Here is a 13,005-nt window from a genome sequence, read left to right on the forward strand (position 1 = left end):
GCATGAACAAGAACTGGTGCCAACTAACCTGTTCTTCACTTTCACTTAGATCACGCTGCTCGTGTGGTTTCATTTTGTTGCACAAGCATCAACACACAACACATCTCATCGGGCTCCTCAGTCTACATGAGGATGTTTAATGACAGCACTGGGTTATACGATAAAACGTATGCTGAGATAGTTAAGTAGAGAAGATCACATATCTTTAATAGTTATAACAGGTCTTTTATGCTTTCTTGCATATTACAAATATTGCCCTTTAAAAAAATAATAATAAAATGTAGGGAGATTCGTCCAATGCTCGCTTCTTTTGATAAAATAAAATACTTACAGAAGCTTTCGACTCTGTGTGTCTCTTCCTCGGCTATAAATACATTACTATATCTATATAATATCGATGTAGATACACCATAGACAACTCTTAAAAAAACTACGATAGTAGTATAAAAGATATCAATTCATCTGTATCTCATATTGTGCCCGTCCTTCTCAACGAGTTACCATGAATTGCACTACCTCGAATAAGTAACTCTTCACTAATAGAGAAGACTATTGTCAATTATTCTCGGTGGCCACCTCTTCCCGACTGCACCGTTTCAAAGCTAGTTGGCTTTTCATCGGTGGGTGCCTTTCACACTACGATCATAGTTTTTCTTTAAGAGTTGTCTATGGTGAATCTACACCGATATTTTATAGATACAGAATCTTAAATTGTTAAAATGTTATGCCTTGTTGCATTTAGTTTATTTAAATAAATACGATACATATGGAAATCAAATTCTGTAAAATCTAATATCACTCTTGCCATGAATTATAATTCTAACAGGTGTTCTTGTGCCCCCAAACTTCTTTCAAACTCACAGTACTCCTAAAGCATCTTACTATTTAACAGAGTCTAAAAAAAAAAAACTCACAAGAACTGAAATGAAAAAAAAAAAAGTCCAATTAAAAACACGTATAAGGGGTTAACTACATTGTCTTCCGTGTTTTGTATGCCAACTACTTCTGTTCTTAGGGAAAAAAAATTCCCATCACATCAACTTCCCGAAAAGTGCACTCTTCAGAAATTCAATGCTCTGCAATGGACTTGCAGGGTTGTTGCAAGTCCATTGCAACAACTCTGCTCTCTCTTCTGCAGTTCCCAATAATTTTCATATTTCATGTAACTATAACTAAAATCTAGATCTTTCGAAATTAGACTACTCACGTTATAAAGAATCCGTTTATTACACAATAAAACATATTACAGAATATAAAAGTTAAGTATTAGAGAATATGAGAAAATTATAAAGAAAACAAATGAATCTTAGAAAATTAATAAAATACATAGACAAGATGAAACGTAACGCTAAAATATAAATAACATATATAGAAAAGGACAGAAGCTTGAATTGGTAAATTAAGGTGAACAAATAATGGCGAACAATAATATTGTTATTATTTGTAATGAAAGGCAATTTGCCTCAAATAAACAAATTTTTGTGATTAACGGATCATAAAATTTGATGCGCACATTGAACACAAATGCATGTTAAAGGGACATTTATTCAGAATGGAGTTTCCTGTGCTTAGACAAGCTGGATTTAGAAGAAAATGCTTTGCCACATGTTGCACACGTGAAGGGTTTTTCTCTGGTGTGGACTCTCATGTGCGCAGTAAGATACAAAGACTGTGAAAACGTTTTTTGACAAAATTCACACGAAAAAGGCTTCTCACCAGTGTGGATTCTCGTGTGGCATACACAACCTGCTCGTTGTGAAAATGTCTTCTGACAGAATTCACAAGAATAGGGCTTTTCCTTAGAATGCACTTTCTTGTGTTGTTTTAAATGTGATGCGAAATAAAATGTCTTTGTGCATTTGTCACAAGAAAACGGCCTTTCCCCAGTGTGGATCCGTTTGTGTTTTAATAGATATGATTGGTCCGATAAGGTTATTCCACAATATCCGCACGTGAAAGGCTTCTCTTTTGTGTGAGCTCTGAGATGGCTTAAAAGGACTGAAATGTTCTTTCACAAATATCACAAGGAAAAGGCTTCTCACCAGAGTGAATCCTCATGTGCACTACAAGGTTACTCTTTTGAGAAAATCTTTTATCACAAATGTCACAACAAAAAGGCTTTTCCCCTGTGTGGATTTTTTTGTGATTAATAAGATGGTGTGAAAGATTGAATGTCTTCCCACAAGTTTTACAAGTGAAAGGCCTCTTATTGCTGTGAACATCCTCATGTCGGCGAAGATGAAGTACGAAATGCTTTGTCGCAAGTGGCACATCTCAAGATATTGTGGACAGCATGAATTTTCTCGTGTTGACGAAGAAACGAAAGATTTGAAAATATCTTGTCGCAGTCCTCGCAGATGAGATCACTCCCTTTCTTATCAGTCATCGTAGTAATCAACGGCGTTCCTATTGATTTCACCTGAAAAAAGATCAAACTGTTTTTAAAAACCATGATAGTAAACTGTAAATTAATTGATAATTACAATTTCTGAATATTCTTCATACTAGGTAAGAAAAATATTCAGAAATTGTAATGGGCACAAGAACATAATGGCAATCACTCATCTTAGGGAATATTAAATAATACAATTGACTCTTCATTCACTACTTCATTACATATTCATAAAAAATTTTCATATTTCTCTTTTTAAAAAAAACACAAATTGTGATTACCTTATTGTGTTTATCGAGGTTGGTCAGACAAGATCATCTCTGAATAAATCCATACTCGTATTGTCATATAACTGCGCTGTCGTCAATACTATCCTTTATTTCTGCTTTAACCTCTGATTCCATTATTTTCTCTGGAAGAGAATTCAAGCTGACCCCTTCTTCGTCTTTCCATGTACCTTACTGGAGAACACTGGAGACAATTGCACATCTCTACAGTTTGTACAGACGTCTCGTGAATTCAAGGATATCCTGATGGCTGAAGGTTCAATTATCAGATTTCCTCTTGGTATTAATATAAAAGAATAGATTCTTTGAGCTCTGGTGTTTCGGTTTCTCGTCCACTACCCTCTCAGATACCATTAAATCATCTCATTCGCAGTTATAATTAGATATAATTCTAATATTGCCATCCCTAAAGACGTCATGTGTAGATGCAAGGTATTCATTGTTTTACTGCGACTGTCGAAAAATAAAATAATTTTTCTGTTTATACTCTGGGGCGACCACACTGTCATAGGAGTTCACAATATACAGCGAATACGAGAAACGGCACCGTATTTAGCAGCCACGGGCTTGAACCCTGGTCGCTCAAATCACATATCCTTTTGAGCCTTTGAACGTGATCGTAAACCATACGACGGTAAACGTTATCCGTCAAAATAAAAACTGTGTTTTGTTTGTGCATCGATGTTAACGCCCTCGCTGGTGGAACAGTGGTTATAAACTATATTCCCACACTCAGTTTTAAAATTCTGATTACAAATCCCATCAATGAGGCGATGATATTTTAAGGGCTTTTTCACAACGTAGCTCAGTTAGTTGGTTTCAGGAACAGTTTCAGTATTTTTCCCCCTTTTTCACAAGCTCGTGTTTTAGTCCGACAAACATCGAAGCTACCAAAGAAAGGCAAACACAATAGACTAATGCCTCATAGCCTTATTTATTCTGACACTTAATATGCAAACACCCTTCCACGAGCCCTCCGTGCACAGTTGGTAGAATCGCTATTCTCCTCACACCGGTACGAAAGATCTGTTTGAATCCCGCCAATCAAGGAAGAAATATTTATGGTCTTCCTCAGATGGCTGAGATAGTCGGTCTCAGGTGAATGTAGCATGGTTTTTATACCGATAACTGTTGAGTTTTTTGTCCAGCAAATAACAAATCGCCCGCAGAACACAAGCAATTTCAGATTCGGATATAATATATATGGAAAAAAATAGACTAAGTTCCTGATTCGTCTAGAACCCTTCAACGACAATAACCTTTCCATGATGGACAACTCCTCAATTTTTCTTTTGAAGCTAACATTAAGCAAGTTAATTTTGTTAGCGAGCATTAATAGAAATCACCTCTGCGTTTAATAACTTTCCTTAAGTGCCACTTCGTTTATTTCGACTCTTTCAGAAGATGTAGGGCACTTTTACTTTTATCTCGAGATAATGATATCACGGGCGTTAACTAATCCTAATTGTGTTCATGTCCAACATTATGACGATTTTTCACATGCATTATAGTCAGATTGTTCGGTGAGAAAAATTCGCTAGAGAATAAACCTTGTAACGAAGCTAAAATTAGATACTTTGAATAATACCGGTTTTGCGTACACCGAAATTTCTAGGCTTAACCGCGATAGGTTTAACGCTTTCTAAATAAGCTTTTTCATTTCATGAAATACGAGTCTTACCTGATATATGCAAAGGGGTAATTCCTACAATATTTTGAAAACTTTTCTGTCAAAACTCAGAAGTTCATTTAGGATAACGAACACACAGAAATCACAAAATTTCAAACTCTGTTACAAAAATGATATCAGTACAATAAAGGACAATTCAATCACTGACGCCACGCCACCTAACGGACGAATTCATTTCTCACTTTAACAAAAAGCAAAATAAGAAATTCCAACTGATTTTTGTATGCCATATTTTATATAATTAAGGAAAACATAAAATTCTTTCTCAGAAGAAAGAGAATGTTTCTTTTGTCGGAAAGTTAAAAGACAAATAAATACAGTGTTGCGCACAAAATAATTCATTATTGTACTTTTATTCCTAGAAAGCTATTTGTTCATTTTAAAAACAAATTTCATAAAATACGATGTTTTTATATATATTGCTAATTATGTCTGTATGTATATATTATTATTATCCACGTAACACCAGTATACTTTCTATTTTTAATGCGTATAAATTGTGGATACGTGAATATGATTTCTTTTTAACTGAGATCGTTCATCAGTTTAATTGTAAAGAAAAAAAAAATACATTCAATCTGAAAACACCAGGTGACTTGCAAACCTGGTGTTTTCAGGTTTAAAATTAACGCATTTCATCAAAAACTGACTTCAGTAAATAATATAAGGTCTTTGAGATAACAGAGGAGGAGAAAAAGCAGTATGTACTGGAGGCTTAGGAACGAGTTTAAGCTTCTGCAGACCTTTCAAGACCAAGGTAACAAGAAAGACAGAACAATTTTCTGAAAGTCATAAAGCCCAAGAAACTTACTGTAGGTAAGAAGAAATCCAAATAAGAAACAATTAGTCAAGAAACACTTGTCATGATGAACGGAAGACATCAAATTACGAGCATGATAAACACTGACAAGGACAAAGTTGAGTATACTAAGTTATGCAAAGCCATTAGAAAGAGACTGAGAGAAGACAAGAAAAGTAGAACAAGCATTAAAGAAAAACAAAGGATTTAAATCAGCAGCCATGAGCAGTAATACAGAAAGACAAATGATACTGAAACTGAAGAATAGCGATGGTGTACTTATAATAGCATAAATAGCAGTTATAAATAGCAGAGAAGGCATAATTCGAACTGCAGAACACTACTATAAAGAAATATATACACCAATACAAAAAAATACACCAATCAACAATAGTAATATCAAAAAATACTTTATTTCGGTCCCATATGTTGAACAGTGGCACAAACAACTTAACAGATTCTTCAAAGATACCGAATTTAAAATTGTAGCCAGACCAATAAAAAAAATTACACACTATACTGAACAATTGCTCAGTCCTCTCCTCGTTTGCAACACAAATAAATGACCTAGTATGCATTTCTTGCGGTGATTGCAACTCGTCTTATCAGGATTCTACGCAGTTTCCTCTGAATTTTCGCGTTGATTAACGCGAAATTTCAGAGGAAACAATTTTCGCGGCCTCAGTTCGTGCTTCTCGTTCAGCAGCGTCACAATTACTCTTTCATGCCGTTAATGAAAAACATCCATTTTTATTATCGAGGCCAAAATACTCAGTGTCCAACGTAATTATGCGAGACTATTAATTGCAGAAACCGTCGAAATTAAATTGTATGAGAATTCTGTTAATGTTCACCGGCCATATCTAATCTCCGACTCGTGGTCCTGTACGTGCATGCGCGAGGACATATAAATCCTATTTAAGTTCCATACTCACCCCTATTCGGCAATTTTCATTCCTGTGATCACGAAATACGGTCGAAAAGCATTGTCATCTTCGAGGAAGGAAAATCGTTTTGCATTTCATTCGCTAAATTAAATTTTTCCTTAATTTTTAATTGCATAAAATTGATTTTTAATTGTGGTCATTTGATTTTTAATTATTGTTAATTATTTCTTACTGTAATGTAAGATTTTCGATTTTTTTAATTGTTTTCGTTTTAATTTCTGGAGAGTATTATACGGGTGTTCTACGTATCATATTGAGGTAAACTTCTCTTATTCCTTTACAAATATAATTATATAAGGAACGAGGGAATAATGCCAGTAGTGGAGAACATGGATCACAAATTAGCAACAAATACGACAGACCCGATAGACTTCGTAATGTGGTAGAACATGAATTGAAGGATGAGAAAGCCCCAAGAGAAGATGAAGTTACCGTATTGTCAAAATTGGGAGGAAGAAACAGCAAGACTCTTCACAAAATTCATTAGGAAAGGCGTGACACCTAAGGAGTGGAATAATGAAATCATAAATTTTCTGCATCAGAAAGGAGATAAATCAGAGATTGTAAATTATAGACCAATTAACTTGTTCTCCCTTATCTACAAGTTGTTCACAAGGGTCATTACTAACAGATTAGAAAGAATACGTTATGAGAATCAGCCAAAAGAGCAAGCTGGCTTTAGGACAGGAATCTCAACTATAGATCACCTTCACGTAATATCACAACTAATGTAGAAAGCAAATGAATATAAAACACCATTATGCCTGGCATCTGTGGATTTTGAAATAATTGACTGGAGAGCTAATGGAGAAAGCAAATGAATACAAAACACCATTATGCCTGGAATTTGTGATTATAAAAAGGCATTTGACTCCATACAGCATAAGGCAATGTTTCGGGCACTGGAAAGACAACGCATAGATATCCCATATATTATGATTTTGAAAAATTATATGAAAACGCTACCTCCTTTATTAGATAGACAAGGACAGTAAGAAATTTATAATTGACACAATATCTCCGAAATTGTTTACTGCTGCCCTTGAGGAAGCTTTCAGAAGATTAGACTGGTCTCAGAAAGGAGTCGATGTGAATGGAGAGTACCTAAACCATTTACGAATTGTGGATGACATTGGGGTCATAAGCCACGATCCCAAAGAAACCGAGTTAGGAAGTATTTCGGACTAAAGATGAATATGGCTATAAAAAAAAAAAAATAAGGTAAGGCGTGTGTTGTGTAAAAAAAAAATTCATCCCACATTAGGAATAACCCATGCTGGATGAAGATAGATGAAAGGGAAGGAGAGAGAGAGAGAGAGAGAGAGAGAGAGAGAGAGAGAGAGAGAGAGAGAGAGAGAGAGAGAGAGAGAATTAAGTTTTTTTTTTATTCCGCACTGGAAAAATTGACAGGGAAAAAAAACTGTGTTTGTATGTTCTGTGGTATTATGTTGTGTTTTGACCTTTTGGTTATGTGGACGACCGCCTCCAGGTACTCGTCCATATCAGCGAGGGGAAAGGCTCCCTCTTACCATCACCACGCCCACCTCCCTGGAGAAAGAGTTTCCCCAGGAGTAAATAAAAGTGAACCCCTAGCCTTTTGGCCGTGAAGGGACATTGCAACACGATCCAATCATGTAACTGTCACAATTGAAGGTGGCGCAATAAAAGATTCTCTCTCAATCCCATCGGCAAACCTAAAATTTGTTTGTATACTAAGTCTCGAAAGGTGATATAGTTGGCCTCAACTAACAGTTTAATAAAGTGAAAAATTTCCTTAATAGGAAGCTTCGTATAATTAATCGGTATCGAGTTGTTATTTAATATATCTCACGTGTATTCAACGTTTACATTCACATATAACGAGGTAACATCTAGTGAGAATAAATTATCATTATTGCCAAGTCTACAATCCTTAAGATTATTAAATAGGGTATAGTAGTTCTTAATCCCAAATTGCATCGCCTATCTAAAGGGTTTTATAATGCGCTTTATATAAGAGTGGCCAAGGCTGAAAATACCGCGTTTCTATAGGAAACAGTAGGCCGAATAGGAAAGCCGGTCTTATGTAATTTTACCTGACCGAAAAGTGCAGGAATATTATATGTTCAATTTCTTTAACTGAGCCGTATTACTGTAGTCGTTATTTCGATACGTGGTTAACGTTTTATTGTATTTCTTGACCAAATTGGTAAACAGTGCCGGGTCTACTTCAAGATAAGTGGAGGTATCTGAAAGAACTGAATCTAAGTTATTAATATAATCAGGTTTATGGAGTTTTACCACTGCATCTCCTTTATCTGCCCTCATTTACTGAGGTTTATCTGAAAAAAAATCTCCTCTGAACAAATGTATGCTGTTATTGTCATATAACTGTGTCCCCTCAAGATGATCCTTTATTTCTTTTTTAATCTCTGAATCCATTACATTCTCTGCAAGAGAAATCGAGCTGACCCTGTATCTATCTTCCATATATTATATATAAGGTATAAGGTATGTTAGTGTCTAACGGCTCCTGGGATTTCTCCCATCTCCGCGGGTGTACATTGTATCGGGGCCAGAGATTTGAAGTGTGTGGGGGTCATGTGTTGTATATTGTGTTGTGCCCTTTGTTCCTCCGGTCTATTAGCCGCCGAGCCCCTAGTGGGACCCGACGTTACCACACCATGCCACGGGGAGGCTGACCGGGTGTACCACTGTAGCTAGAGTACTCTGGCGGGTCCTGCCACCTACTTTCCTGGGATTTCAGTGGCTAGGACCAGATTTGAGAATGAAATGATCGCTGTTTCTTGAGCAACGGTTGTAATTTTAACAGAGCGTAGGGTTGTTCGCTGATAACTTGTTCTAGGGCCAAATAGGTCGGGCAGTAATTTTGATGTTTTTAGATTTAGACCTGTGGGGCATGCGTGTGTGTGTATATATAAAAATATATATATATACACACACACATTTATACAAATTTGTATATATATATATATAAAAACTAAATAAAAAAAAAAAAAAAAAAACGTTGTGCAAGAGAAAAGTAAGGGAGGAAGACAGAAGACTGTAGGGTAGGAAACAGAAGAAAGGGGCCAATATAGGGAAGATGGCCCCTGATGACAGTGTGGCATGCCCAGTGCCTCACCAGAGAGAGGAGTGGGGTGGCGGGTGGACGAAAACCACCACCCCACAAAAAAAAAAAAAAAAAAAAAATCATTCTGTAAGAGAAAAATAGGGGGGGGGGGAGTAAAAGAACGGATGGCAGGAAACAGAAGAAAGAAGCCGAAAAAAAAAAAAAAAAAAATGAGTGAGAGATATACCCCTCAAGTTCAGGGTAGGTACAGCTAGCACGGCCAGTCAGTTGGAGCCGACAACTTGCTGGAAATCCAGCAGTGTGAGTGCTGCTATGGTGGATGGGTCATGTTCAGTAAGGTCTAGTTCAGGTGCCGTCATTGGGACTCCATTTGGTGAGTCTGTGTCGCATCCAGACTGAAGGCTGGTCCAGTAGTCCATCAGAACAAACAGTGGGGGTGGTCAAAACCGGGAGTCCAAGATTGATGGTCAAGTCCAGGGATCCATGCTAGGCCTCTTCTTGATGAGATGTGTCACATCTGGTCGAGAGAAGTTTGTCCAGAAATCAATGATGAGGAATTTGTCAAGGTATGTGCGGACCCTGTCTTTTATTGCACTGCTGGTCAAGTCTTGTGCAAGTTGGTCCAAGGTGTTAGCATCCATGGCTCAATGATGCGTAGCAACAATTGGCAGTCATGGTTGTTATGACCTATTGATTCGGATACTAAGGTGGTGGTAGCGCTTTCTGCCTGGTAAATAAGTCCATTGCAAATTGAGTCAGAGCTCGGTAAGTTTCTTCATTCTGTAGGGTGAGGTGTTCTTGATTTTGGTAGTTGAAGCGTAGTTTTGTTATTAGGATCCTCCTGAAGTCCTCGTAGATTTCACAGCTGTGGGCAAGGTGCTCCCACGTCTGATCCTCTCCACAGTGGCAGCGGGGTGAGTCTGAAATTCTGAAGTCATGTAGTTTTTTCTGGAAGGAGCCATGTCCAGTGAGGAGGTAGGTAGCATAGAGTCCTGGTGAAAACCAGACAGGTGTGAGGGGGTAGGAGGCCCTGACATCAGGGAGGAATCTTTTGGTGACAGCGCCTTTAGTTGATGTCTGCCATCTTTCTTGCCAGGTGTCTGTTAGATATTCATTCAGTCTCTTCTTTTCAGCGTTTCTGTTATTTGCTGGGTCAGTGGTGAAACCTGCACAAGTAACTGCTCTTCCTTTGGCTATTTGGTAGAGCAACCCATGACGAACAATCTCCAGGTCCAGTAGCGAGGGAATAATGCCAGTAGTGGAGCGATTTTCGGATCTCTGCAGTCTGTAGAGACCTCTCGTGTATTCAAAGATATCCGCCAGGCTGAAGGTTACCTTATCTGTTTTGTTGATGGTATTAATATAATTGGACAGATTCTCTGAACGCCGAGTGCCTTAGGTTTTAGTTTCTCATCAACTACCTTCTGAGATAATAAAATTTTCTTCCTCGCAGTTATAATTACATATAATTCTAATATCTAGATAAGGAAAAACATCATCTGTGGATGCCAAGTAGACTTTTTGTGCAACTGTCCAAATATGACATTGAAGAATAGTTTTCAGTATAAAGCTACACTGGTCTTCAAAGAAAGTGCATCACCTAGGACTTTCACATTTCTAACCCTTTTTCGCGATGGTAGGTGACATTAATGACTAGCATCACAAATAGAAATATAAACAAAAGATATTTATTAATAGTGAAAGCAAAGCTAAGTGATATTTGACAGGTGCTCTCAAAATATTCCAAAATTAGCATTTCAACCTTTATACAACAGTTTTGGTAACTCACAACAATTGTGGCTAAAATGTTATCAGAAGCCCTCAATTGGCTTCACTTTATCATTTTAAATGGAAAACAAAATGAAAGGTTCACCACGTGCAAACTAATATTTAGTTGAACGGTCTCTGGCCCTGATGACAGCTGCACGCCGTCGAGGCATTGACAAGATCAATTTCTGAAGAAAATCAACTGATAGTTCGTGGTTACAAACACGAATTATGAAGTTCACGAAGGGTCTTTGGTTTCTTTCTGAAAACTGTAGATTCCACACGATGCCAACAGTTCTCTACGATTCGGGTTCGGGCTGTTTCCTGGCCAGCTAACAGTTGTAATGGACCGTTCTTCCAACCATTTTGTCACCTCTAACAAATGTAAACACATTACTGTCGAACCTCTAATGCAGAAATGAAGCTAAAGTACCTACAGAAGTGCCTACTTACACGTTTCGCCCAATGACAAGAATCAGAGTCGTCCTGAAAGAAGCAGTTACTTGCCAGGTTGAAATGGTCTCTAACGGTTGGCAGCAATTTGCCTTCCAATATAGCCAGGTATCCATTGGCATTTATGGAAACTTTTATAAACTACAGGTGATACGAAATGGACCCCCATCATTTGGCTGGTAGGGCAAACGTTTAGAGCGAATAAATGTGTGGAATGGGTTTTTTTTTTTTTTTTTTTGGCTGATGCCAGATTAGTTTGCTTTCTTGCGTTTTTTTCCTCTATTAATGTTATTTGCCTTTGAATAAAAATTACTTTTAGTTTCTGATTAATTTTCGTGAAGTTTCAGTTCCTTTATTTTGACTCTCTCTCAGGTCTACTAGTGTTCTTTCAGATTGACTTTTGTCAAATTAACTATAATAATAAAATATATTTTCTATTTATACTCCGAGACGATCTGATGGTCAGCGGCGTTCACAAGATAGAGACAAGAAACAGCACCCAATTTAGCAGTGACGGGCTTGAATCTTGGCTGCTCAAGGCACGTGTACATGCATCTGTATTATAGATATAATTTTCATGTTCTTCTTTGCACATAAACGTTAAGTGAGTATTCAAAATTTTTAATGGTATTTTAAGGTTTGGGGTGCCGATTTTTTTGCACACAGGCGGTGCCAAATATCACGGATCGGTCGTGTGACCCAGAACACTTCCACCAGCATGAGAGAACCCGTGATTATATTCACTGTGCTATTAGGACTTGCATAGAAGTTCACCAATGTTTTGTAGAATTCGTGTTGGATGTCTGGAAAGCGTAGTAGCAAATTTTGTCTTTCATAATTCTTCGCGGATAGGAATTCAACTGTGTTGTGATCTACAATCATGTCATAGCTATGACTTCGTGTAGCCGGTTGGTATAATCACAATATTCTCCACACTAGGTGAAAAGTTCGAATCCCATCAATAAGACTGGTATTATTATAAGTCTTTTTCACAACGAGGCTGGATTAGTCTATCTTCCGAGAGGGTAGTGTGGTTTTTTCTCCCGGAATCTCGGATATTTCGTCCTCCGAAACAGCAAATAACCAACAAAACACTGCAATTTACAAACATGTTATGTGCGAAGTAATATGGCCTAAGTTGTAGAAGTGCTAAAACCCCTACAAAAAATGGCCCCAACTAACCTGTCCTTCACATTCATTTAGATTTGGCTGTTGGCTCATGCTTTCATTGTGTTTCAGAGGCATGTACACACTAAAATCGGTTGGTTTTTCTAATACACTGATACGAACATGTAACTATTTTTGATTGTGGTGTCAACTCTTTGGATATCCCATCTGGCCACTCAATCTAAATGAGGATGCATAATAATACCACTGCGTAATATGATAATACGTCTGATAAAATAGTGCAAGGTAGAAAAGACTATAAATCTTTATTAGGCTTCTACAGCTACAACGGAACAGGCTGAAGATCAGTGACAGATTTCTACCCGGCCAAGTACTTCCTGCAATACAAGCCCTGCTAATGATCGGAGTAGACTTCCAGAAATTTGTTTCAGATAGCAATTACAGGCGCTCATTGGCCGAACTTGTTCCG

General features: G+C 37.4%; 1 protein-coding gene across 1 annotated transcript; it reads right to left on the minus strand.

Moving 5' to 3' along the window:
- Window positions 1-1,543: 1,543 nt before the first annotated feature.
- LOC150090646 (uncharacterized) lies at window positions 1,544-12,653 on the minus strand. Its single transcript, XM_090376111.1, has 3 exons — window positions 12,591-12,653; window positions 2,016-2,253; window positions 1,544-1,809 (listed from the first exon to the last, which is right to left on the minus strand). Exons 1-3 carry the CDS (start codon window positions 12,651-12,653, stop codon window positions 1,544-1,546), a joined length of 567 nt encoding a protein of 188 aa, XP_090232237.1.
- Between the last annotated feature and the right edge of the window lie 352 nt (window positions 12,654-13,005).

This window comes from Mastigoproctus giganteus, chromosome 1 (assembly GCF_048544385.1).
Source record: "Mastigoproctus giganteus isolate SK-2022 chromosome 1, ASM4854438v1, whole genome shotgun sequence".
NCBI classification, from domain to species: Eukaryota; Metazoa; Arthropoda; class Arachnida; order Uropygi; family Thelyphonidae; genus Mastigoproctus; species Mastigoproctus giganteus.

Coding starts and splice junctions, on each gene's coding strand:
- LOC150090646 (XM_090376111.1), bottom strand. CDS start 12,653: ATGCCTCTGAAACACAATGAAAGCATGAGCCAACAGCCAAATCTAAAT. Junction 2,254..12,590: donor TAAATGAATGTGAAGGACAG/GTTAGTTGGGGC, acceptor CTTGCGACAAAG/CATTTCGTACTTCATCTTCG. Junction 1,810..2,015: donor GCCTTTTCCTTGTGATATTT/GTGAAAGAACAT, acceptor AACACAAGAAAG/TGCATTCTAAGGAAAAGCCC.